At 40.5% G+C, this 27,356-nt stretch overlaps 1 protein-coding gene across 1 annotated transcript in view; it reads right to left on the bottom strand.

Annotated features, from left to right (window-relative positions):
* prkd1 (protein kinase D1) overlaps positions 1–27,356 on the bottom strand; it is a 75,766-nt gene that overhangs the window by 48,056 nt on the left and 354 nt on the right. The window contains exon 2 of the mRNA XM_076165981.1: positions 6,864–7,002. Within this exon, the coding sequence (XP_076022096.1) occupies positions 6,864–7,002 (139 nt within the window). The remainder of the gene's footprint in view (positions 1–6,863; positions 7,003–27,356) is intronic.

Genomic DNA, 27,356 nt, shown 5'->3' with positions numbered 1-27,356 from the left:
AAACCTCATTAAATCAGGCAATAGCATGGTCAGCTATATCCCTGAGGGTCCCTTTTCATTCCCCTGGCTGTGGTGAATACATCAATACCACACATTGTCTGGTTTGTTTGACATTTTTTGATATTTTAGATGAACAATGTCAATTTTCCTATGGTCACAGCTGGAGCATGTCAACACCATCTCTCTGTTATGATACCTTTTAATAAACCATATTGGATTCAATGAAAGTATTTTATTGAGATTATGGAGACAGCTAGCAATAGCCAAAACACTAGCTAGCTAGCTGCAGTGTTTTTTTCTGCAGAGGGAAAAAACATGCCATTTCGTCAACTCCGTCAGAGTCAACTCCGTCAGGTTTTATGTCTGACGGAGTTGACATGTAAGCTGACGGAGTAGACAAATCCACCAATAACCACTTAATGTGCCAATATTATACTATTTTCGAACATAGTAAAGGAATAGAATGTTGTAATGGCTGTGTCTTATCTCCCACTACTTCCACTGGACATTGATTTTGTCTGCACAAGCCAGTGTATGTTTTCAACATCTGGTTGTAGGAACACACACTGCACCTTTAAGATTTTACATCAATCAATCAATCAATCAATCAATCAATCAATCAGTCAATCAATCGATCAGTCATGTTAAGTAAATGGACATCTGATTCCAAGACCATTGCTGTGGATACTGAGCATCAAGATGTGAAAGTGGAATTTCTGCATCCCCATGGTCCAACAGCAAAGGTTAAGCCCAAGTGTGGCAAGAAGGATGTCTGTTTTTAACCAGTTCAAGACATCATAGTGAAACTAATGGGAAATGCATCACCAGTCCAATCCAGAACAAGAGTTATCTACAGTATTGCCCCTGATGTGATGGACTTCATAGAGCGTGAGCATGTCCGACGCCTGCTGCTCAAGGCAGTCCCTTGTGTGACAGCATTCATGCTTTAAAGCATAGTGTGTTTTTTCAATGTAAGCACCTCCTCAACACGTGTGTTCCTGCTCTCTTCTTTTTCCTAGTTTTGAAGTATGCCATGTTTTGCAGCATCACCTATGGCTGATTGTTAGCTTATTTACATTTCTTCACTTATTTTTTATAATAGTTGGAAACGGTGCAATTTGTTATAGTTTGAAACGCTGTATTTACAGTTTGTTTATTTCAGTTGAATGAAAAATATGTTCAGTATAAGACAAGGAGTTGTTATTTATTAATTTATTGTCACTTCCATCTGTTTAAAAAAGCATTTGTTCATTAATCAGAAATGCAAATACAATTTTGTCAACTCCGTCAGTTTCCTGTCAACACCGTCAGATCTTCATCAGCAACCTCAGATGTATGTTTTTGTAATTTTTCTGGGAAAAAAATAATTTTTTCTTCAGTTTTTGTTGTTTAAGTAATAAAGGATCATCAGATCGACACCCTCTTGTGTCTTATTCCCTTAAGGATTTTTTTTCTTTAGTGGTAAAATAAAAGATAAAGTTTGAAAATGCAATTTTTTTGAAATTTGTGTATTCATAACAGTGTGAAATTAAGCCGCTAGTTTATATATTATATTTTATTGCGTATAAGAGTAACTAAACACTATTACAACATACAATATTACAACATTTAGTGTGTCTGACTACGTCAGACACACTAAATCAAGTCAAGTTTTTAAGGTAAACATGTGAATTTATTAAAAATGTGTTTTAACCTCCAGCCTGCACCTTTACATGGTTAAATAGAACAGATCTTAATCTACATGAAACTCTAATCAATATAGTGTACATTTTCAAAAAATGTTTTTCAGAAAGTGTTTTGTCCCGACTCTCAAGAATCAGTGCACAGCAACTTTTAAAAGGGACTTTCCGGCTGCTAGCAGGGCGTGATGTGTTGTTCGCGAACAAAACCGGCTCGAAAGAGATGGCTCTTTTAGGTGAACGACGGGAGCCGGCTCCCGTCCAAGAGCCGTTTTTTTTTTTCTGCTACCAAATACAAGACAGAATGATAGGATGGTCTTCTCCGTGCCATGAATATGGAGACTAGACGTTTGAACTGATGTTGTTTAGTTGGAAGAAAGAAAGGCAGGCTACTGCTACTGTCAGTGCTTCTACAACTGTTGGGATTTAGAAGCTCCACCCAGGCTCTCAATCCAGTGTATGTTCTTCCAAACAGAAAAACACTGAAAGAAAACACTGAGAGAATGTTTTTTTCCTTCTGCGACCAAAAACTCTCCGAAAGAGAATGTGCTTTGCTGCAAGAACATTCCAAAACAGTTCCTCATGAAAATAGCACCACACTCACTGTCATCTCACTAACATCTGAACAGACTGAATGCATGCAAAGTACAGATGATATGGGAACTACAGGGAATTCCCTGAATTACAGGGAATGTGAAGGGAAATTGTGACAGCGATATGTGGACAGACAGAAAATATAGTATAGTATAGGTAAAATAAGTAATAACATTGTTTTGTTTTCGATGAGATTAACATTATGTGAATTCATTAATGTGAGCTTGACACTGAAAATACAGAAAAAACATGCTCATGTTGCTGAATTGAAGTGCATTTTGATACAAAATGTGAGTATTAGATATCATCATTTTGTTCACACAAAAGACGCTTATTCAGATGGTTTGGGTGGAGAACCAGCCATGTGGATGAATGTTTCTAATAGTGTAAAAAATAAGTAGCTCTCAGACACTTTTATTTTGTCAAAATAGGTCTCAGAGGCAAAAAGGTTGGAAACCCCTGGTCTAAACAGTGACAAAATATGTGCTGCACATGAGGACATATGGAGTGTCACATACTTTTCCCTTCCTTCCAGCTGGTGCCTGACAACCTATCGCCTGACTACATACATGGAGGACATCAAGGAAGGATTTGTTTTGCTTGCAATGTGAGTGAAAAATACAGCTATGGGTTAAGATCTTAACGAAACCTAAATTGCTTGGTGTTGCCCAGGATGGTAGAGCGGTCTTCTTTTAATCAGAAGGTTCCCTGTTCGATCACCCCTGTGCAGGATGGTTCTTTGCATGGTTTGTCCCTGCTGCCAGTGGATAAATGGATACATCAAGGACATTGCGCTATATAAGAGACAGAGGTGTTAATCATTAACAACTGTTGCTGAAAGTGAATTAAGTTGATTTCTGTTTACAGCATGAGCAGCAGTAATGACTGTGGCTTTTCCGAGTTGGAAGTCCGAAACTGAGTTTTAAGGGTAAGACAAAAGCAGTTTACAGTATATGTGCAGTGTCAACTGCCTCTCACTGCTATTAGTGCTGCTATTTGCAACTGCTAACTTTTTGCTTATTCTAACTGATTTATCTGACTGCCAGTTACTGTCTGTGACTGTCAGTGATTGCTATTTGCATTGCTTGTACTAAGATTGCTTCCGCAACCTACTATGACGGTTGCAACTGCCTCTCTCCTTTATTATGTTTTCTGCCGCTAAATGCTATTGCATCTGCTAACTGCTATTTTAGGATAAATCATACTCCATACTTACTGTTTAGAGCTGTTTGTGTCTGAATTGTGCCTGTGAACTGACACTACTGCTACTTAAATGAGCTCTTAAGCATAATATAATAAACACTGAGTATTCATTTCAAGATATGCATAGTGGATGGATTAATGTGGGAATTACCATGAGAATAGTAAGGTTAAAGTCAGGAAGTCAAACTCGCATCATCCTCAGGGGTTGTTTTGGTTTTGACACAAACAGTAATTAATATAATTAAAAAACTGCAGGAAGGAGGATTGCTCAACACCTTCACAGCCAATAAAAGCTGTGTGGTTGTGCATTTTGGGATTTATCAGGATGTTTTTGAGGGCTGTTTGTGACAAATCAGATTGCTTGGCTGAAGCTTCCTGTTAGACTGTACAAAGTTAATTTCCTGTTTGTTTCCGTCACACTTTAACAGGAGCGAGCTGTTGCTACAACTGGCAGACATCCAGTGTTTTTAATATGGTTGAGGGGTACGCAATAAAGGCAAGCGGGAAGAATGAAAACAACAGAAAGAAGAAGAGGGGATGCAAAAGGAGCAAAAGAACTAAGTGCAAAAGAGAAAAAGGAAGATGAAAGGAAGTGAAGCTGAGCTGGAGGTGATGCTGGGAGAGGGTGAGGAATCGAGGATTAGAATAAGGATGTGAGAGAGGAGAAAGGACAGAGAAAAAGTAGGAGGAGGTGGAGAACCAGAGGAAGGAGAAGAACAAGAGGTATGAGAAGAAGGGTATCATGCGACACAAATAAAAAATACTTGCATTATTACAAGCATTTATGAAGGAAAGCAAACATTGTATTAAGCAGTAACAGGCAGGAAATTAGTAAACAGGCTGTTAGTCAGGCTGTTAATACTGATCAATATATGCACCTGAGAAAGAGAAAGAGAAAGAGAGAGAGAGGGAGAGACAGGGACAACTAGATAAAACTACATTTTAAAAGCTATATAAACATCATTATTAATATTATGGGGGTGGCGGTAGCTCTGTCCATAGGGATTCAGCTTGGGAACCGGAGGGTTGCCGGTTCAAGTCCCGCATAGACCAAGTAAGTGGACTGGTAGCTGGTGAGTTGCCAGTTTGCCTCCAGGGCACTGCCACGGTGAGCAAGGCACCAACCGCTGCACGGGTGCCATAGAATTGCTGCCCTACACCCCCTCTGTAGTGCATGTGTTTGTGTGTGTGATATTTACGGGGTGCAAGACAAATATCAATTGTATGTGATTGCCGTGAATTGCATGCAAAATGACAAGAATAAAGAACCTTAGTTTTTTTTTGCTTACGTGTGTATGTTCAATTTCAGAGATCAACTTTGAATGTTATTTTCATGAAAGCTATGTTAGCCTGGGAGCTAGGATGAATCTCAAATCACTTCCAAAGTTAGTGAACAAACTATGAAAAAAGGATTTTCACTGGCTCTTAAGGCCTCTGCTATAAAGCAAGATAAAGGGCTTAATTGACTATGTTGTTACTGAAGTCTGATTTTTCCGTATCACGAAGCTGACTCACTTCTGTCACCATGGCAACTTATGCTCCACAGTTATCCTTGTCCGGAGCAGAATTCGATTGTCACTGTAAGAGGTGGATGAAGAGGCCAGTAAGGAATGTATGAAGATTTTGGGGTCAACTTTAGGTTTGCATTTACAAGCATGGTTATGGCTCCTCCTGTTTGTTCATTCTGTAAATATTGTTTTCCAACCTCCTCCAAGGACCAGGGGGGCTGATAACACTCTTCACCATTTGAGGGTCTGTTAATCTATTAATTTGTGACCAAATGTGGGGGAGCAATATCTGATTCTCAAGGTTTAATAAATTATTGTAGGATCTTGATTGTTTCCATATCTTTTCTGTCATATAAGTGCAAATTGTGTCAGATTGTTTCTGTGTGACTTATGTGTGATTTCAGATCAACTGGTAAATTATCTCAGATCTGTTCAGGAGAATTTATGTAGTGTTATCACAGTTCTCTGTGAGTGACCCATCCAGTCACTCAGCAGAAATAAGGACAGATCAGGGCTTTCTCATGACCAGAGCAGGTTAATCAGTCACTTCACAGATGCTCAGTATGTTATGGTCTTTGTTTGGTTTGGATACTTAAGGGGGAGCAGCAAAGATTTTTTTGGGGCATTCTGTAACCAGGACTCCCACACCACACTTTGTGTAATCTCCAAATTGCTGTGTGCTATACTATCCAGGTATTTTCTAATACTGTTATTAACTGTTTATGTTATGTTGGGAACCTGCTTGTTATTTGGTACCTTGTCTTAACTGGGACAAGCATTGGGTAAAGTTATTGAGCATGATAGAGTGTTGGCCTATCAGACACACTATCTAAATCAGGTTCAAATAATTTTAATCTAAATTATCACCATTTAATTGATTATTTAATATGTTTGTCTTATAGAGCCAGGTGAATGAGGTGTTGAACTGTACATGATAACAATTTCTCTTGGAAGCTAGAGTGGGAGCCGCCCACCTTCACCATGACACTGGTTTTTGTCATTTTGCCAGGGACGGTCCTTACATTAGGCTGAAATGTATAGCATCGCCTCTTGACCAATCACCTCACTTGGAAATAAGTGACACACTACCTGCAGGATCCCCTTGATGTATCTTTAGGGGTATTCCCTGTATAGAGCAGCGAGAGGATATTTATACAGCCGCAAAATACAGTATGCTTAAATTCCCAGAGGATATTCATCCCCAACGCTACAGATATGCTGTAGTGATGCTACAGATAAATGTGTGCCTTCCACAGAAGGCACACATTTATGGATGCTTCTCACTTGCCGTACGTTTCACACGGCGCGGATTGCAACTACAACAATAATGATGAGAATAATGCTTAATTTAAGGTATTGATCACAGATGATATTCGATCAACAAGTTACAATAATGACACTGCAGACAATTCTCTAATAAGTAATAGTAATCTGCGAGTGAAGTCAGATCAAATCTAGCTTTTTCAGAAGTGCATTTGACATTGACAGTTCAGTATTCTTTACATAGAAGCATTAAAAATAGGACAATACATGCACTCAAGCCAGAAGAAGCAAAGCTAGTTTCTTAGCTACAATATTTAGTTGCTTAACAGTAGAGCCGCTATTTTAAAAGCAATGTAGCTTTTCCAGTAACATACAATTTTTTGTTTTTAGTTGATTAAGCTATATGTAAGCTGTACTGTCATTGTCACACCTCAATAATCATTCAGCCCTAATTTAGTGACTACCTTTGTCAATTCAAAACATTTATATTTGATTAATGACGATGATGATTAGCATGATAATGTCAAACAACTCAGGCTCTTATTTAAAAAAAATTGTGCCGGGTTAACCTGCTTTGATACATACATTTGACATCATTACTGCCAGCCACTCCTACCTGAGAGCACAGCCTCCACCAAGTCTCCCTCCTGGATCTGAGACGCAGAGCGCAGCAGCTGCAGAACATTTTCTGACATCTGGTCATGGCGGAACAATAGGATCTTCTCATACATCCCATAGAAACCACACTCTGGTAACTGAGAGAAAGAGAAAGAGAGGACGATATATTCTGTTAAAGGTAAAATTATAACATGATTTTAGAAAGTTTGTGTCATTATCTTCAGGTTAAAAATGTTAACCTTGCATATAAACGTGTGTAACCATGGAAACACGCTGGCAAAGCTTTATAAATGGTTGAGATTCACTTCTGAGACCAAGTGACCCTGATTCATACAAGTTGCATGAAACAGATCAAGTCATCTCAAATAGTTATAATTTAATTTTCCCATAGTTGGCTATGTGTTAAAGATCGATGGGTTTCTGCTGACATGCACAACATGTTTCACTCAAGCTTTCATTGCCGAAAGAACACACATAGATAAACAACACACAGACCTAAAATGTTCATTGCTTGGGTAGTAACATAGACACATAAAGAAAATGGTGATTTCTTTAATATGTGCTAGTTCCTTTGTAAATTTAAAATCCTCCAATATTATGCCTAATTAAAGCATCAATGTTGATACTTTTATGAGGATGTCATGTGGTCTGTAAATAGAGCCTGTAATGTAATAAAGCATAACAAGGGGACATAACCCAAAGCTGCCAGGTTGTTCTGTTCTAAGTCTCCTCGATCTAAGTGCAGCCTTTGACACTGTGGATCATAACATCCTATTTGATTGTCTTGAGAACCACATTGGCATTCGTGGCCTCGCACTTTTTTGGTTTGGATCCTACCTAACAAATAGGTTTCACTTAGTTTCATTAAATAATACTAATTTGCCTCGCTACCCTGTGAAATTTGGCGTTACACAGGGTTCTGTATTGGGCCCATTACTTTTTCAATCTATATGCTCCCTCTTGGAAACATTTTTCATGAGTTCGGCATACATTTTCATTCATATGTAATCCAGGCAAAGTAACTCATTTTGGAGCCAAAAATAGAACTAATTGTAGAATAATTTCTTTCAGCAGGGGCCAGTCTAAAAGCAAGCATTGCCATCACCTATTGGCAGTACAATGATTGGATGAAGACTGGGCCGATGTATTTGTCGTACATACGAATGGTGTTTCTGCCTATGCAAATTAGGACATATTCAGTAAGTGTGGTAAGTGCTCATGTGCATATTCAAATTAATTTCAAAAGAAACTTGTAATACAAAAAAAGTTAATTTTCATGTATACTTTTACTATGTAAAGTTTTATTGTGGTAGGAGTAAAGGAAAAAATTAAGCCTATTTGGCTGTATTTTGGGCATATTGGATTAGTGTATAGCTCATTTGCATATTAAAATTCATTTTCAAAGAATCTTGTAATACAAAAAATTTTACCTTTCATGGGTACTTTCATTGTGTAAAGTTTCATTTTGATAGGAGTAAAGAAAAAAAATAGCCCCATTGGGGTGTATTGTTGCCTGGCCTTATTGGCACACATCTCGGATTGATGAGAATTAAACATATTTCCTCAACTAGGATTTCTTAGGACTTTTAGTATGTTGTTCTGGACACCTCATAGAAATGATCTAAGCTGCAAAAAATTATTTTACAATTAGTCTGTCGTAAAACGCTACTTTGCCTGGACTAATGAGGACAACACAAATTTGTATGTTTCCATAAATCCCTATGACCGCTCGAGTCCTGTCTCCTAGCCTTTAAAGGCTGGATGTAAAGAAATTATCCGCATCTTAATGTCAATCAAACTGAAATGCTGATCTTAGGGCCAAAGAAGCAGAAATTTAAATTTCAAAACCTTCTAGTTAATTTTTGATGATGGTCCGATCGGTTGTCCACAACGGCAAAGAATCTGGGCGTAACATTTGACGAGGATCTAACATTCAGCAGCCATATTAATAATGTGACAAGGGTCGCTTACTTCCATATCCGAAATATCCCTAGAATCCTCAAACCGTTCCTTGGCAAAGCAGATGCTGACCTTATTGCCACTGATGTTCCCGCACAATCTTTAAGATCTCAGCAGGCAGGCCTGCTTGTCATCCCAAAGGTCAAGACGAAGACCTTTGGAAATAGAGCACCACGCTCCTTTTCTCTGGAACGCGCTGCCTGCACTCATTAAAGAGACAGGGTCCATAGAAATGATTAAATCCCGCCTAAAGATGCACCTCTTTTCAGTGCATTTCGATAACTGCTAAATGGGCACATTCTCCTACTTGCAGGAGAGTGATTAGCCAACTCTCTTGGAATTGACTCTCCAGAGGTTTCTTTCTTTTTTGCCTCCTTTTTTCCCATGTTTTGGAATGAGAATCTTGGATCATAACTGATAATGTTAATAACAACAACTATAAAATCAACTCCAACTTTATTGGCAACAGTGTGTATTCTCTGCTCTATGGTGAACCATCACTGCCAGGATTTCAACTAACACAATAATATTGAGAATAATGCTTATTCTAAGGCAGGGATTCCCAAAGTGTGGTGCGCGCACCCCCAGGGGTGAGTGAGCTGCCACCAGGGGGTGCGCGAGATGAAAAATGTAATGGTGGTCTGGTGTAAAAATATTACACAGTGTTGTTTTTTAAGTGGGATTTTTCCATAGGCTACAATAAAAACATGAAGAATAAACATTTCCTTTGTAATCCCTTTTATTTTAAATCAAAAAACTATAATTTATAAGTTTTTATCTCCCGCATCGATGGAATACTCTTTTCTGATTGGCTAACCTAACTAGGTTAGCCAATCAGAAAAGAGTATTCCAGGTAACTAGGTTTGTACGCTAGCTAGGATATATGCGCTAACTCGTTTAATTAATTCTTTCAAATATGCTAAACTGGCTGAAATCAGGGAAACTGTCAAGTGGGACATCTCATGACAAAGTCGTTAGTCATGAAGGAGGAGAGGGACCAAGAGAGAGTGAGGATTTGGAGGCAACAGAGACGGAGAGGATAGTAACGGATCGGAACGGAAATGATGTGCCGAAACCGAAGAGGAGGGAAGGAGATGCCAAAAAAGGGGTGATGAGGGTGAACACCAGACGGGGAAAAAAATAAGGAAATACGATGAAAATGATCTGGGTCTGGGTTTCACTTGGATCGGCGATACAGATTGCCCAAAGCCTCAGTGCGTAGTGTGCGGTGAGGTTCTAGCAAACAGCTGTCTGAAGCCTTCTTATCTCCGTCGTCACCTGCACACGAAACATGGCAATACAAGTCAAAAGCCCCTCACATTTTTTAAAACAAAGTTGGAGGAGTTGCAGAAAAGCCAAAAACAAATGCAGTTTCATTCATGCGTTGAGTCTACGAAAGACGCATTACGGGCTTCATATCTGCTCAGTTACAGAGTAGGGAGAAAGGGGCGGCCGTACACAATTGCCGAAGACGTGTGTTTGCCAGCGGCCAAAGAGATGGTGGCGTGTATGATTGGAGAGAAAGAGGCAAAAAAGGTGGACATGATTCCTGTGTCCAATAACACTGTGTCGCGCCGCATTGATGCCATGTCTGAAGACATACTGGCTACACTAGTCAGCAGAATGAAGAAAAGTGAGTTTTACTCTGCAAGTAGACGAGTCTACAGATGTTGCAAATCTGGCCAATCTTCTTGTGTATGTCCGTTGCCTTTTTGAAGGAACGGTACAAGAAGATTTTTTGTTCTGTCGGCCTACTGGGAATACTCACATCCTCCTCCCCGTCTCTCCCCCCTCTCTCTCTCTCGCTGCAGGTTTAGCGACTTTTGCGCTGGGCTTCAATTTAGGCCTATTTTATGTTTCTGAGCCTATGCACTTTGTTACTTATGTTGTAGATTGCACTTGAAAAGTTTGAGTGATCCTCGTTTTTATGTTGATCGTTTGTAACTTCATTGCACTTTAATCCTACTCAATCCTACTGTCGTTCTAATTTCCATAACCGTTGTGTTATGATGATGTTGATGTTAGCTCCACGGTCATTTAATATTCCTGCAATTTTTCTTTTTCTTTTATATTGAAACTTTGTTGTTGTTATCGTCACGTCTGTTCTGGTTATTTGCGCATGATTAATCATGTGTCTTTATATGGCGATAAAACAAAGCTATGTTGCGTTTTTTTTTGGTGCGTTTATTTGGGGGGTGCCGACATGAATTACGTATCTGTCACAGGACCGTTCCAGCTTGCGCTGCCTTGTGGGTGCTTTAAAAAGGCCAGCAATAAAAAGTCCTGCTGATTAGGAGCTTTGTGATACTGATTATCCATGATTGCAGGGTTTCGATTTTGTTTGGAGCTTGTCTGTCTGAACATTTATTCCCTTTCCAGCTGAGGGGAATTGAACAGTAAATAGCTATATCTGTATATGTACATTCAATGTATTTCAGACCTATAACACTGTAAGAAATTGCATGCCAATATGTAATGTAACATGTAATGTAACGTAAAAGTATACTAATGCTATGGTTGTATTAATATATATACATATATATAATGTTATAACACACTGGATTTGTTATCTTCATCAAACCAATAAATCACCATGAACATCATGTAGTATATAAACATGTTGATCTTTATTCAAAAAGTTCAATAAAAAAATACATTGGTTGGGAGCTTTATAGGCATTCAAACAACCATTTTTATTATACAAATAATATAAAATAAAACAATATTTCCATTCTGAAATAATACATGTTCTTCACTTATATCATACTTTATGTCCATTTGACGGTCTTCTTAGCCATCACAGATAGCTGGCCTGGAGATTTTATGGATCACTCTGTCAAAAAACAAACAAAGAAATGTAATTTTGTTTAAGAATGAACAGATCAGTCTTTGTTTGCTTTAATATACGCTGAGCTTCAACACTAGACAGAGAGAGTTAACACGATCAGTCTGACAAAGAATGTGAGAAAAGGTGAATGACAAGGTGGATAATGGTAAACAATCTAAAATTGCATTATTAATGTGGGTTGGGGTTAGCTAGTGTCCCAACAAAATAGCAAAAACTGAATTTTAGTAGACACAAATAAACATTCAGAAATGTCTGGCACAAAATAACTCACACTCACAATCTGCTGACTCCTACATGACACTCCAGGGTGACATGTTAAGTTATCAGGCACATTTGTTGTTGGCCCCTCTCCGAGGTCCTCCATCAGACGACGTCTCTTTGATGGTGGTCTGATTAAGCCAACAGAGGGTGCATATACCAAAGTCTCTGCAGGATATTTTACAGGGCACCTAGACCTGATGAGTGCATTTGGGGAAAGCAATGTCATGGACTGAAAGAGCTGACAGGTTGACTTGAATTCATTTAAAGCAGGGGTCGCCAACACGTCGCTCGCGAGCTACCAGTAGCTCCCCTAGAGTTTCCGAGTCGCTCGCCGAAAGGTTTAAAGAATACGTACATTTGACAACACATTGTCACTTGGTAAAATTTCTATCCAATCAAATTCACAAACATCCCGCCTCCTTTTGTCACAAAACGATTATAAGCCAATCAGTGGCCAGTCCAACAAATGACGCTGCTGTCATGTTTGGTTACCTGACACATAACATTCGGCTAGCAAGCGCACGCCGGATTTGACGATGACCGCCCCAAAAACAACCCCCGATAAACGGCAACAAATTACGAATGTGAATGTCAAGTGTGTGTGTGTCTCATTTGCGGTGCGAACGCCTCTGTGGACCGCCACTTCACCAAAGTCCACGCAACTTTTCACAGGACATTCTGGCTGCTAGCGGGGCGTCATGTGTCGTTAGCGTACGCACCGGCTTGAAGATTTCCCTGTAGTACCTATTTTATCTCTTTTTAGCTCTTTTAGGTGGAAGATGGGAGCCGGCTCCCATCAGAGAGCCCTTTTCATTTTTTCTGCAACTTAATACAAGACGGGATGATAGGATGGTCTCGGTCTACTACAGGTACAGAGCAGTGCGCAAAAAGATGAGTGACAGCTGGGGGGGAAAAAAGCAGCATTTGGATGCATTTTAACAATTGTGACAACATAAAGGCAGAATGCAGAATTTGCATAATTATGCTGTCATGTCAAGCAGGTGCCACAAAAAACCTTCACAGACACGAGAACTGTGCAACATTCCAAAAACTGTACGACAGAGAACATGCGTCACTGCAAGAACATTCCAAAACTATTTTAATTCCTCATGAAAACAGTACCACACTCTCTGTCATCTCACTAACATCAGAACAGACTGAATGCATGTAAAGTACAGATGATATGGGAACTACAGGGAATTCCCTGAACTACAGGGAATGTGAAGGGAAGTTGTGACAGTGATATGTGGACAGACAAATGTGAAATATGAAAGGTATAGTATTATAGTAAAATAAGTAATAACGTTGTTTTGTTTCCTAAGAGATTAATATGATGTGAATTTATCTGTGTGAGCTTGACACTGAAAATGTATACAGGAAAAAAGAAGCTTATGTTGCTGAATTGAAGTGCATTTTGATACAAAATGGCGAGTGTTGGATATCAAAATTTTGTAAATGTTCACACAGACGACGCTTATTCAGCTGGTTTGGGTGGCGAATCAGCCATGTGGATAAATGTTACGAATAATATAAAACACGAGTAGCTCTCGGACACTTTTACTTTGTCAAAGTAGCTCTCCAAGGCAAAAAGGTTGTAGACACCTGATTTAAAGTGTGAAAATGACAAACTAAAAATACTTGAAGTACTGTGTGATTGGAAGGTAAGCAGTAACCACCCGATGACATTGAAATGATGAAATTCACAAATATGATGATAGTACACAAACAATTATTCCAACCTTATGGGAAACAATATATATATATTCTCTTGATATATACAGTATATATATTCCAACTTTATGGGCGACCGTGTATCTTGACAAATATCGTGTGTCATCCCCACATACAAATCCATATAACAATCCCTAAAGAAGTTTGCAAAGATCAACAATGAGGATGGTCTGATTAAATAAATAATGAAGTTCATTCATACAGACAGACATGCAGTTAAACCCAAGTTTTAGGGCCCAGTGTTAGCCGGCAGCTCAGCGATGGCAAAATGAACACTAGTGGTCCGGTTAGTCTCAGCACAGTCTGCACCTGCACGCCGTATGTGCATTTTGTCATTTCCAAATAAGTAATTACCAACATGAGCATAAAGTGTCGATACTCACCTATTCTGAGTTTGTAGTATCATTGGATGGAACTGCCTCTGAGAATCAACCTCCCCTGAAATCTAGTACTGTCCCATGTTAACAAATCAGTCAGAATGAGAAAATGCGCAGCAAGAGCCATGCTTACACCACTTATGGAAACTTCAATTCTTTAAAATCCAAATGTGATGACATGAGTTCCTGATAATCTACTCAACCTGCACCAGCAGCTAATCCTAAAAACAATCACCGCCGAAAAATCCACAACACTTTTAGGTGGTCTGCACATCAGATATTTTGTATTATATCTATATAAAAGTTGAGGGTTAAAGTGTTACACCATTTGCACATTCATTCATTTGACAAAAGTTCATTTGGCAAATTTATGGCAAGCTGCTGTTGTTTAAGGAAACTCTTCAACAGTTCAACTCTCTCTGAACATGCAATTCACTTCATCAGTTGCTGCCTACTCAGTCCAAGTTTTTTTTGTACACATTCCACATTTTTGTCACATTATTTAAATTTCAGGTGTGCCTGAAATCCCATCATACTGTACCAATCTGCATTGTCTAAAGTTAAACTGTTAAATTGTATCACAGTTTCCCAACAGACACTGGATCGATTGTAACGTATAGAGATTATATTTTACTTCCATTATAGACTTAAGAAACATTATATGTTATGGCTCATGTTGTGTCAAATGAGAAAGCAGATAGAAAAAGCTCAATTATTTTATTTTGTATATCCTAATATAAACAATCTAATGAGAGGACATATTTCTGTCAATCAATGAAGAAAGGTTGAGGAAGAACAGAAAGAAAAAAGAAACTATTGATGACCAGGGTGAGGGTAGAGGGAGGAGATAGAGAAGGAAGATGAGAAAGACAAGGAGGAAGAGAAGGCAGAGAAAAAGGTGGAGGCTGACCAGATGGGGAAGTACAATGTATTGAGGAAAAAGAGAAGAGGGAGATGAAATAACAGGAAGAGGGGAGGGTGTAGAGATGCAATTAGGAGGAAATTCTATGCTGAGGAGGAAAGGAGGACAGGAGGCAAAACAAAGGAGGGCAAAGCAAATGATGATGTGAAAAAAGAGAAATATAAGAAAGTTGGAATAGGAAAATAATTGGTTAGGCTAAGGAGGAGAGGAAGAAGACACGTGGCTCCTCTCAACATTTTTGACTAATTAGACCTCTACCTCTATCGCATTTCTGTCCCTCTCTTTTCTTCCTCTCTCCCATGTTCCCTCTGTCTGCCATAGTCTCTCTCTCAGGTAGCTTGTCTCTGTCTCTTATTATCCTCAACAACACTCTTCATAGGTATGTGTGTGTCTGGATGTGTGTGTTTGATGTGTAACCATAGCAGCAATGCCACCTTGCTGTTGTCATGGCAGCAAGAACCCAAGGCTGATTTCCCTCTATATATAAAATAACAAAAAGTGAATCTGAAGTACTTTTCAAACAGACAATGTGGTTTAACATAGATCAAAATAAGAGACATTATTACAAGAAAGAAAAAAGAAAAAAGAAAGATATGTTGGATGAATGATGGTAGCTAGATCTTACGTGACAATAAGAAACCATGAAAGGAGCAGGACACTTAATATGTACACACAAGCACACACACACGTTGAGAAACTAACAGAATTAAAGAGGGTTAAAAAATAGTAGAACGGAACTGTAAGGACGGAAATAAAAAGTAATAAAGGAAGGAGGAAGGAAGAAAGAAAGAAAAGAAAGAATGTGGAGAGGAATGACAAGGATGGAAAGGATGAACAAATAAGGCTTAATACAAGAAAGAAACAACGATCAGTCGATGAAAGGAAAGAGAGGGGGAGTTGTCAGAGGGTAAAAGAGAAGAATAAAAAGATGGAGAGAAAAATTGTGAAGAAACAGAGACACGTGTGTGTGCCTCATAATGGCACTTCACAGCTGCAATCATCATCAGTTGCTTGGCAACAAGGTAAAAAACTGTTACTGACACACACAGACACACACACCTTTCTGTTAGTTACGAAGTGTAGGAAAATGGGGACGTAAGTCAGTACAACACATTATGATAGCATATATGTCTTTAATAGAAAAAACACTAACAATTACTTTACTGTGTCATTTATCAGTCACATTTGTGTTACATCATAGCTTTCTGTGTAACTTTCACTGTGTAACAGCATTTCTGCTTTCAGCAAATTTTCTCTCTTGTCGCGCCCCTCCTGCAATACCGATGCGCGCCCCCCACTTTAGGAACCACTGCCCTAAACTACACATCGGTTCAGTTCAAAGAAGGACAAACACACGAATGCCTGACCTGAAACACATAAGAAAAAAAAGAGCTGTGTGTGTATGTGCGTGTGCTGGCAATGCTGTTAGCATCCTAGGTTCTCGGGTTTCTGTGATGCTTTCAGGTATAAAAGTCTCGCTGTAGGGGAAAGAGGTGATGTGATTCTCATCTGAATTGAGACGATTAGTGAATCTGAATGGAGACAGTGGACACATCACATTAACACTGTGTGTGTGTGTGTGTGTGGTGTGTGTGTGTGTGTGTGTGTGTGTGTGTGAGAGAGAGAGAGAGAGACAGAGAGAGAGAGAGAAAGGTTGTCCACAATAATGGAAATAATTAGAAAAAAATAATTTTATGTTCCTTATTCTGTCTACATTAACTGGTTATTTTTTAATGAGGGGCGAAAAAGTTTACTTTTAACAGGAATTTACTGCAAACTAACAGCAAAGCATAAATCATTTTACTGACCTCATACTGTGTTATAACTGCTATAATTGTAAATGTATATATTCAGTATATTGACTTGACTTGATGTCGTACACTTTTATCATTTATTATGTTTATACATCAGTACCCATAATCCGCAGTATACAGTGATGGAGGTGACTCAGAACCAAACATGGCACCAGATCTGCTGAACTGATCCAGAATTGGGCAAAAAGATTGAAATTGCTGAATGTGAAGCAACTCCTGAGCAGTCAGCAGCATATGCCAAATACTCTTTTCTTGGACTTGAGACTTGACAGTGTCCTGTGTCGTTTCATGTTTTTTGTTGAAGAAAAGGTCAAGGTTGGGAAACTTCATCAAATGTGAGTTGTCAATTACTGTGCCCAGATATTTGTACTGTTGGACAACAGCCTGACCATGAATAAAAACAGAGGGGATCTGTGGAGGTCTCTTCCTGAAGTCCATTGGGGATCCTTTCCTTAGTTCTGGAGACATTTATATCCAGGAAACAGAGCGTTCACATCAGAAGTTCAAATCATCCAGCATATGAAGATTGATGAGAAAATCCTGCAAATATTGTCTTGACCAATACTTTTTTTCTTTAAAAAGACAATAGCTCAGTGCATAGGTGACCCAGCTTGGGAACCGAAGGGTCGCTGGTTCGGGTCCCCGTATGGACCACAAAAGTGGACTGGCAGCTCAAGAGTTGCCAGTTTGCCTACAGAGCACTGCCGAGGTGCCCTTGAGCAAGGCACAGAACCCCCAAACTGCTCCAGGGGCACCGAATCATGGCTGCCCTGCACTCCCTCTGTATAAAGCATGCGTGTGTCGTGTGTTACATATGTAAGAGGGGCGCAAGAAGCATTTCAAATCTGTGTGATTGTATGTGACTGCATGTGATTGCATGGAATTGACATATAAAAGTATCTTATCTTTTTATCTCTTTCACTCCAGTGTCACTATCAATGTGTATTTCTGTCTGTATTGGGGGAGTATTCTGTACTGGGGGAGCATCCTGTACCGTGGGAGACAAGTCATGGGCACAAGCTTGTTGTTGTGTCTGTGTTGTGAAAATTATGGGGCTGTCACACATAGACATCACTTGCTCACATTTCTATCATCCTATCGTCGGTGGGCACGGCTGGTAGAGCGGCAATCTCAGGATTGGATTGCTTTGGATAAAAGTGATATGTCACCCTCCTGCTCTAACTCTTGCTCTTGCTGCTCTAAGTTCTTTGACCTAGAAAGATGGATCCGCCGGCTGGAGGAGAAAAAGGGTAGCCAGGTTAGCAAGTCGCTAGTCGTGGTGGGTCCTTCAGCGGTAGCTGACAGCCGAGGCAAGAATATGCCTGCTAAGGATAGCTCAGCTAGCCCTTCCCCATCTACTATGGGATTTGTCACAAAGGGGTTACTCCCCCCCACGTCCCCATTGCAAACTCACAGCATTAGACTAGCTTGGCTGGCCTGAGTTTGCTGTTTACCGGGGGGCAGAGCACCTGGCGTAGAGGCCAATCCTAGACTGCTGGCAGACACCGGAGCTAATCCAGCTAGGAACCATGTATGTGCACATTGCTCCTGGTCCTCCCTCTACCATCTACCTAGCTCGTTTTCTGTGGAGCCGCAAAAAAATTATATGTAGTGTCTGTGCGGCACACTCGTTATAGAGGTGCTCTTATGACACTTCCAATCTAATAACAGAAATAAACCTAACACGCAGGATTTTGCATGCCCCCCTGTCAGCGTGACTTGCCTGAATTTAGGCCTTATTAAAATGAGATCTCTAGCCAGCAAGTTGCTTCTGGTCAATGATCTGATCCAGGAGCATAGCCTGGATCTGCTGAGCCTCTCTTAAAAATGATGACCTTATGCCATAAAATGAAGCCTCTCCCCTTAACTTTATACATGCTCATGCTTGACACACCTACAAAAAGGTGGTGGTGTAGGCCTTAAATTTAACCAGTCTCTAAACCTTGCCACCAGAAGATGCGAAAGCAGACTTTCTGTCTTTCAAGCTATTAATTCTTAACCCAGCACCCTACAAGGGGGACAATTTTACTTTTGTGCTGTAGTCATCTACCCACCGCCTTGCCCTTCTACTAAATCCCTAGACTCAAGCGGTTAACATCATAATACTAGCAGACTTTTACATTAATTTAGAGAATCAAAAAGATCTGCTTACAAAAGCTTCCTCCGCCCTCAGGATTTCCCAATATGTCCAAGAGTCAAACCACAGAGGTGGTCATACACTTGACCTAGGGTTGGCACTGTCAGGAGCTGATCGCAATCGTTATGTTTTGTTATGTGTTTCTCCTCTCCCTGTTTTCCTCTCTGTTTTCTCCCTACCTGTGTTGTTGTCATTCCTGTCTTGGTGTGGTTACCTGACTCCTGTTCCCGTCATCTCACTTCACACACCTGAGGCTCATCAGCCATCCAGGATTCATCAGCTGCAAGTATGTAAACCCCGGATCATCCCACCAGTCTTCGCCAGATAGATCCGAGTTCTACGCTGTTCTTCACGGTACTCGTGAAGGCTTTGTGCATGTGTTTTGCATCTTTTTGGAATGTCAGTCTTTTTTCGTCATTTGTGCCGGTGTCTCTTCCTGGACCTTATAGATCACTTCATTCGCTTCTCCCTGGAATAGATCTCCGTGTCTCCGTTCACCACGCCGGCTTCCTCGTCATCACCTGTCGCTACAGATTCCACTGAGGCTCCGGACTCTGCTCCCTGTGGTTTCAATTTCAGTGCAGACCAGATTATAATAAAACCTTGTTCCATACTTTGATTACAAAGTCTGGTGTTGCATTAAAAACAGCTAGAATTAAGCCTCTGTTGAAAAAGCCTACTCCGGACTCAGACATTCTGAATAATTACAAAAAGATGTATTATCTTCCTTTTCTCTCTAAAGTTCTTGAGTGTCTAGTAGTGGATCAGCCTATGGACTACCTTGCGTCAAACGATTTATTAAAGCCGTACCAATCTGGTCTACGGCCCCTACACAGTACCAAGACCGCTCCGGTTAAAGGATCAAAGGATCTACTTCTTGCCGCTGATTCTGGTGCTATCTTAGTTCTAATCCTCCTCGATTTAAGTGCAGCCTTTGACACTATGGATCACAGAATTTTACTTGATCGTCTAGAAAATCACAATGGCATTTGTCGTGTTGCACTTTCCTGGTTTAAATCTTTTTTAACAAATAGGTTCCACTTTGTTTCATTAAATAATACTAATTCGCCTCACTACACTATATTGCATTCCACAGGGTTCTATATTGGGCCCATTACACTTTTCAATTGATATGCTTGGAATTATTAATGTTAAATTCATATTATTAATATGTGGGTTTGGTATAAATGTGGACAGTAAACAATTGTGTTTCCATTGATCATTCAGGGATCTGCAAGACTGCTGGACATTCTGCTTCTGAATGTCCACTAACAGGGCTCTGTGGACCCTCTGCCATCTGCAGACCCTCTGCCATCTGCAGGGTCCACTCTCTTTCTCACTAATGGTATCTTTATTTTGAACTTTAAGCCGTCCCTTTGATCGTTCTAAGGTGGCGTACATCATCTCCCAACTGATGGGTAGAGCCATGCAATGGGTTACTGCAGAGTGGAACCGGCGGTCCGCCATCTGTAACTCCCTGTTGCAGTTCTACAAGATTTTCACACAGATTTTCCAGCAGACCGCCCCTGGCCTTGAGGCGGCCAGGGCGCTCGTGAAACTGTGGCAGAGGAAGTGAAGGCTCTCCGGTTATGCCATTGACTGATGATTGGAATCATATCGTCCAGTTCAATGCTTTCCTTGAGGGCTTCTGCGGGACCCTCAAGGAACGACTTGTCCCCTTGGATCTGGCCTATGACTTGGACTCACTCATAGCTCTTTCATAAGGTTTGAGAAACTCTGACACTAGTGAAACAGAGAGGGAGCCCAGTCTTGCAACTCACCAGCGAAGGTGCCAGAATTACTGTTCCTCTGTGTCTTCCTCAAGACATTGTTCTCCACCTGCGGAGCGTTCCACCCCTCTCCCTGCTGGTTGGGAGGAGCCCAGCCGGGTCGTACCCCGCTCACTCCAGAGGAGCGTCAGCAGATAGGTGGAGCATTTGCTGTGGCCAGGAGTGCCATTTCATCGCCTCCTGTCCGGTGAAAATATCGGGTTTCCCAGCCAGGGTGACATTTAATCAAACATTAACTGTTTCTTATCCCTCACAATTGCTAACTTATGTGATTCTTACCTCTCATGTCTTTGTGTCATCCAGTTTTAGTGGATTTGGGGTCTGATCTTAAAAAAATGGACTGTGCTCTCACCAAGAGGTTTCGTCTCCAGGTTTTCCTTCTTCCTCTGCCTCATGTAGGGCTGCACCCAACGTTTTGTTTTTTTTAACGATTAATCTACATATCATTATTTCGATAAATTGATTAATCTATAGATTACATTTATTACGCAATATAGCAATTATATCCACCAAAATAAACATCAAACTTATCTCATTAATATTTCAATATTTACTTCAATCATCTTCTCTTGAAAACAAACAAATCTAACAAAAAATTTGCAATGCAATATTTCACAAATAGCCACCTTTTGACTGATCTCCTTTTTACAATCCAACATATTGCTTATTCAACTCAAGTAAAAGTGATCGAGCGCAATCTGCAATCTGCCCAACAAAAATACATGAGACTCAGGTCAGTTTGCGCTGCTATCAGTCGGTCTGACGTGAGGTGGGGGGAGACACAGGTCAGTTTGCACTTCCGCATGTCAGCCGGCCAAGGGCCGCATGAGGCCCACGGGCCGTGTGTTCGCCACCCCTGTCCTAATGTATCATGCTTGGTGGGCGGGGACACAAAGTGCTGCCGCCTTGACAACGTGCTCAAAAACAGTTACAAAAACTGATGTAATAACTGTTTCATCACCTCTCCACCCAGCAGGCTTGAGGCTGCTGGGTGGAGAAGCCTCCATATATCTTTCCTTATATCAAACTGTCAAATTCCTGCCTGCTGGCTGCTGAATCATCTGTTTGTTCCCTCTGCCCTCTGCTCACAGGTTATTCGGTCTCATGCCTCACAATTCTACTGGGGGTAAGAAGAACCATGTCAATTATCCAGCAGAAGGTCTGGTGGCCGGTCACAGACAAGGAGGTGTCGGAGTATGTGGCAGTGTGCCCTGTGTATGCTCACAGCAAAACCCCTAGACGGTCGGCTCCTATTCAGCTGCACCCCCATCCACTTGATGACCCTGGTCAGATATCTCAGTGGACTTTGTGAAAGGCTTGCTCTTCTCTGAAGGTAATAGTCATACTTACCATAGTTGACAGATTATCTAAGATCGTTCCTTTTGTCCCACTGTCCAAGTTTCGCTGGTCCAAGGAGACGTCCATTGTGATGATGCATCGTGTGTTCTGTCTTCATGGTCTCCTGTGTGACGCTGTATCTGAATAGTGTCTGCAATTTGTAACACAGTCCTGGTGGGCATTCTGCTCTCTCCTGGGTGCCTCAACCAGTTTGTATTTAGGTCGTCACCCCCAAATTAACGGAGAGACTGAGCTGGAGACCGGTCTATGCTGCCTTGCCTCCCAAAATGCCTGTTCCTGGATCAAGAAACCAGGATCAAGAATATGCTCACAACTCACTCCCATTCTCTTTCTCTGCCTTCTGTCCTTTCCAATATGCATACGGATACCAGCCTCCACTCTTCTCAGCATTAGAGAGAGGTTAGTGTGCCATGAGCTCTTGCGCTGGTGTCCCACTGTAGCCGCCCCTGGGAGAAGACGGAGGATTCCAGCTCCCGCCTACCAGAGTGACCTATGTGTGTGGCTGTCCACTGTCACTCAGAGTAGAAGACTGGAAACTAGCCCCCAGATTGATCGGCTCCTTTCCCATCTCCAAAGTCATCAATCCAAGTTGCCAAATCCATAAGCACCCTACCTTTCATGTCGGCCAAATAAAACCAGTCAAGGAGAGTTCCTTGATCCCTGCCTCCAAGCCCCCTCAGAGCCCCCAATTAATTGATGAAAGACCGGTCTATATGGTCCAGAAGCTTCTAGCGGTTCGGCACCGGGCTTGTGGTCACTAGTACTTGGTAGAGTGGGAAGGGTACAGGAAAGGTTGTGGACTTCCTCTAGCTTCATCTTGGACCGCAGCCTTATTGAAGACTTTCACCATGAACACCCTGGAACTAGGCTATCCGGTGGGGGGTACTGTAAAATCCTGCCAGTCAAGATAGTTCCCATTTGTCTTTTCCCTCATGTTCCTGTATTTGTGTTTCCTGTTTTATTTTGATACTCACCTAATGTCTCCTTTCAGGTCCCTTCACTTCCTACCCGCCCTGATGTTTTGCACCCGTGTCTCATTGTCTTCCCTGCCCCTGTACAGCCTGCATTATTTCCCTAAGTCATTTTTTCTGACGAGCCTGTGTATGACATGTATTGCCCTGAGACCTTCCGTTAGCCTGCCACTCTTGTACTTGCACTTGATTGGACTGATTCTTGTGCAATGAACTTTGGCCTGATTAAAGACCTTCTCTCTAACTGCGGTCTATCCTACATTTGAGTCCTCCTTCCTGGTGCAGTCATTTCTTCCTGTAGGTCAGGGAACCTACGGGTTTGATCCGGCCCGTGAGACAATTCTGTGTTCAATAATTTAGTGTGGCCCCTGATGGATGATGGCAAAATCAAAATGGCCCAAGATAGGGCAAAGTTTCCCCACCCCTGCTGTAGGTCAAGAAAACCTACAGAGAGAGTTCATACATTTTTGAGTTACACTGAAGGTTATGGTTTGGGGCAGGGCTATGTAGCCGCAGATTACAACTATAAAGCCATATTCCTACAAAACAGAGAGAGATGGGGGTTTTTTCACTCATGATTGTAAATGGCCAATCATATCCTTGGAACTTTAATTTTAATCAGAAAAAACGTCCACTTGCATTTCCTCACCCAGTGGCGTCCCCTCATACTAAGATAGGAAAAGATTCCCATTAATTGCATCCATGCATACTTATTCACAGTGTAGATAAAAAGCACTGGTAGGCTTTTTGGTATTCTATAATCTTTATGGTATTTAAATGGTATTCTTTTTTAAGTTTTTTGACAATATTTGAACAGTATTTCAATGACTCAATTACTGTACCATACTGTCAATCAATGCCCTACAACACCCACAACTCAAATCCATCATCTTAGCGGACACAGTGGGCCATATTCATAAAAGTTATCTTTGGATTTAATTTCACAGGCCTTTTTACCAACTGTGTGCGTGAAAATGCGGCCCTACTAACCTTTGAGCTACATTTTTACTGATCTTCATGCCCTATCAGTGATTCAGAAATGCATACAGCCAAATTAAACTGCTTTAGTTTAAGCTGAGAGTGGTTGCTGGATTCCCAGTAGTGTCGCAACCCTTTTCTATTTATAGTTTGACTCTTATCTTGACACCGCTTTTGTTGGTTTTACGCACATGATCACCTTGCCACAATTGTAGCCCAAATAATTTTTCGCTGTTTTACTGTTGGTGCACCTCTGTGGAAGAGAGATTACCCACTAAGTCTTTTCTTAAAGCTACAAGCTCTTTTGCATTAAACTTGGGATTTCTTTTATGTGTAAACATGCTCTTAAATATGCTTAGCAGCATTAACATGTTTATTATGATGGCTACTGCCTAAAATGCAGCCACAGATAACAGGACAGTAATGGGATTCCAGTGCTCTAATCAAAACCCCAGTGACCTTATGAATGAGCTACCATGGCAGATATTGTGTGGCACAGCATATTTACCGATGACATTTATGAATATGGCCCAGTGACAAGAGCTTGTGTGGAGAACATCTGCTCTCACACCATTCAATCGGTCTATAAATTAAATTTCCTTTACATACATCTGAAAACACATAGTTTCTCAGAGATTAAATAGCAAGATACACGTCCTCAAAGCCATGGTGTGGTTCTCCCCTGGTCATTCCCCCTAGAGTCATGGCAGTTGATCTCATCCTTAGCAAACATTACTCTGAAAATGGCAGGGGCAAATACATGGAAAGTGGATGGTAATGTAAATCTTTCTGAGTGAAAAAAATTGTGTTGTGGTGAAAGGCACAATAGTGGGGATGCATTCACAGTAATGGATTATCTGGAGCATCCTTACATATGCAGTCTTTGGAGGGGTTTGGATACATCCATGACTCTTAGTATAATTTGACCTTGAGAAGTACAAATGGCACAGTGGTCCAGTGACTTGCAATCTAGCCTCACAGCAAGAAGGCCCCAGCCCAATTCCCAGCAAGATCCTTTCTGCTTGGAGTTTGCATGTTTGAGTGGATTTCCACCTGCTGTTCCTGTCCAGTTTCCACCCCCCAAGACATACAGCTTAGGCAAATTGGAAAATCTAAATTCCCCTTAGGTGTGACTGAGTCGTCTATCTCTGTGTTTGCCCTGCAACAGGCTGGCAACCTATCCAGGGTGCACCCTGCCTCTCGCCCAATGGCTGCTGAGATAGGCTCTGAAGTATAAGCAGCTATGAAGGATGAATGAAAGGCTGAGGTGCAAATGGGAAGGGGTTACACAGTATTTTTTTCCTTCTAAGCACAGATAAAGCCTACTGTGTGACATCTGAATATCCTGGTGAGTTCTTCAGGCATTTGGTGAAACATGAACATAGTATATACAACATATATGCTGCACGATTAAGTAATTTAGCTGCAGAGCAATGATGAGCTCAAAGCTCGGTACTACGACTTGACTTGACAGCTATTAACTTTGGCACTAAGCATTTTGCCATTCTGAGAAAACAAGCACTGAGCATCTGTGTTATACCTTCTGCTGCGAGCAGCACATGTAAGACTGACACTGGCAGATTTGACAGACTAAAACCTGTAAAACCAGAAAGTTCCAACCATGACAATAGAGGTAAATTAGATGTTTTGAACTTTAAAAATCGAATTAGTCATACCCAGTAATCTCCATCAATACAGAACAGTTAGCATGAAGAAGAATTATGGAGTGGAAAACCACACCACCACAAACATCACTAAGATATCATTTATTGTGGAAAAAAATTACATAAAGATCAACTGAAGACTTTATACAGTTCGGAACTGTTTAATAATGCATTTGGATAGAATTGTAACAGTCTTTTTATAAGAACTTCAGACCGAACATCATCAGAATCATTCATCAATGTTTGTGGATTGTTCTTACATTCTTCCCTACCGAAAAGCATTCAAGCATTCATGGCAGGTGCATAAGACAGCCAATTGGATCATACGCTTGTGCACTTCTTGATTAATTCCACCTGATGTTTTATTGTGTTGTAGTCAGTTGTTGAATTATTGTAGTCAATAAGTGATTAGCATAAGGAAATGCCCCAAAAATATAATAATAGCTAAATATTGCTTGAAATTTACTGTTTTCGGAGAATGGATAAATGGATGGCTGGATGCCACAAAAGAATAAAAATGTGTTTATGAGAACTAGAATCCCTTCTGTGTGAAGTTGAGCAATGGTGTTGAGATGAGTCAGCAAATTTTGCTTACTCGTGTGTTTTTAACACACCTGTGTATTAATTGCAGTAGGTTGGCAAAAATACCTGTTTGCTGAGGTAAAAAAAATGATTTGAGCTTATTGTTGAGTATTGTTTCAGCACTAATATCTTCACATAGAGTCAATGTTGTCTATCGTGATTCAATTCTGATTTTATTCCGACAGTTGTCCATCACTGTGAAATGTTTTACTTGTCTGATTATGATTTTCGACTACTTTGCCCAATGTCTAGTCTGCTCCATGTATTTGTACACTTTTGACAATCAAATAAAAATCCGTGGCTTTGAACATACAGTACAAGTGTGTAAAGATGCACTGTTATTAAGTGGAAAACTTTGTGCTATTATTGAGTGTTTTATTATAAATGTGATGGCCTGCAGCACCAAGAACAGATTATTTTTTGATTAATACTCACTATAGTAAGGATGGCTGATGTAGTCTCCCCCAATGTCGAATCATTTACATTGCTATCAGATCATTAAAATTTTGAAAATAAATAAATAATTGGTTCTAAGAAATGTCTTCAAATATGTCCATATGTTTGAACTGAATTCCTGTTTGTTCTCATAAACCATAAAAAAATTACATGATGAAATTGATTCATGTGGCACCATTCTGCTACATTATCGAAAATGAATTATTGATCAAAAAAGTTATTGAATTTACAGATATAATTCACTGATACATGAAGAATGAAATGTCATACAAAACCCTGCATGTATACTGTACCTGTAACAACATTCTCTCAGCTACTTCACATCATGGGGGGACAAGCACCAAGTGATGTGAGAAAGCACCCGGAAGTCACTATAGGATTCATTTTGGAGGCTTTTCCACGTCTTTCATGGATTGAGTTTACAAGAGTAAACAAGACTACGGGTCTACAGCAGAACTGGTAAGTGAATTCCAAATATAAAATGTTTTGCCACTTTCAAAGAGATAATATCATTGACCTAGTTTGGATGTAATTTTCCCAAAAATCAGTACATCTTGGCTTTATGACATTGCAGGTTTACCTTTTACCATGGTGGTACTTTGAGTGCAGTTGTACTAAATATTTACTTAAGTGGTATTTCGA

Source organism: Genypterus blacodes, unplaced genomic scaffold (genome assembly GCF_046128005.1).
Source record: "Genypterus blacodes isolate CSIRO-AG114 ecotype Tasmania unplaced genomic scaffold, CSIRO-AGI_Gbla_v1 ptg000154l_1, whole genome shotgun sequence".
Classification (NCBI taxonomy): Eukaryota; Metazoa; Chordata; class Actinopteri; order Ophidiiformes; family Ophidiidae; genus Genypterus; species Genypterus blacodes.
This window is presented reverse-complemented; position numbering and strand designations above follow the sequence as displayed.